Source organism: Opisthorchis viverrini (assembly GCF_000715545.1).
Source record: "Opisthorchis viverrini unplaced genomic scaffold scaffold24591, whole genome shotgun sequence".
In the NCBI taxonomy this organism is placed as follows: Eukaryota; Metazoa; Platyhelminthes; class Trematoda; order Opisthorchiida; family Opisthorchiidae; genus Opisthorchis; species Opisthorchis viverrini.
The window spans coordinates 1-446 of record NW_008767675.1 but is presented as its reverse complement, the minus strand read 5'-3'; the positions used below and the strand labels follow the sequence as shown (position 1 = coordinate 446).

At 50.4% G+C, this 446-nt stretch overlaps 1 protein-coding gene across 1 annotated transcript; it reads right to left on the bottom strand.

Moving 5' to 3' along the window:
• Positions 1-103: 103 nt before the first annotated feature.
• T265_16311 (hypothetical protein) lies at positions 104-433 on the bottom strand (the record flags this gene model as incomplete). Its single annotated transcript, XM_009179916.1, has 1 exon — positions 104-433. A coding segment is annotated over one exon (330 nt), but the record flags the coding sequence as incomplete, so codon positions are not given.
• Positions 434-446: the final 13 nt, after the last annotated feature.

Below are 446 nucleotides of genomic sequence, written 5' to 3'. Positions count from 1 at the left end.
ATCAAACAGCTGTGCAGTGCTTACAGTCTTTTCAGCCTAGATCATCTTCACTCACAGGACAATATCTCATTTGAGAACTACGCACAGATGTCGTTTCTCTTACCTTTCCCACTGAATGTACAACCCGAACGTGGACAGCCAAAGCAGCACACGTCAGCTGCTGACCATCCATTTCAGCACGATCTACAACCACGCCAAATGCAGCGTGGCGCCAAGCAGGACCTTGTGCATAGAGAAGGAAATGAACTCCACCCAAAGCCAAACCAGGACGAACAACCCACCCACGACTGCGATAATACAGGTAGGCCGCGTAACGCCGAAGAAGGTCGCGCTCCAAATGACTAAACTGAGGAATTTCTGTTCGTGCTTGTGTCGGATGTACCGGAGGAGATGGCAAGCGGGAACCGGAGCACAAATAGTACCACAAGCGGAGCTGAAAAATGGAG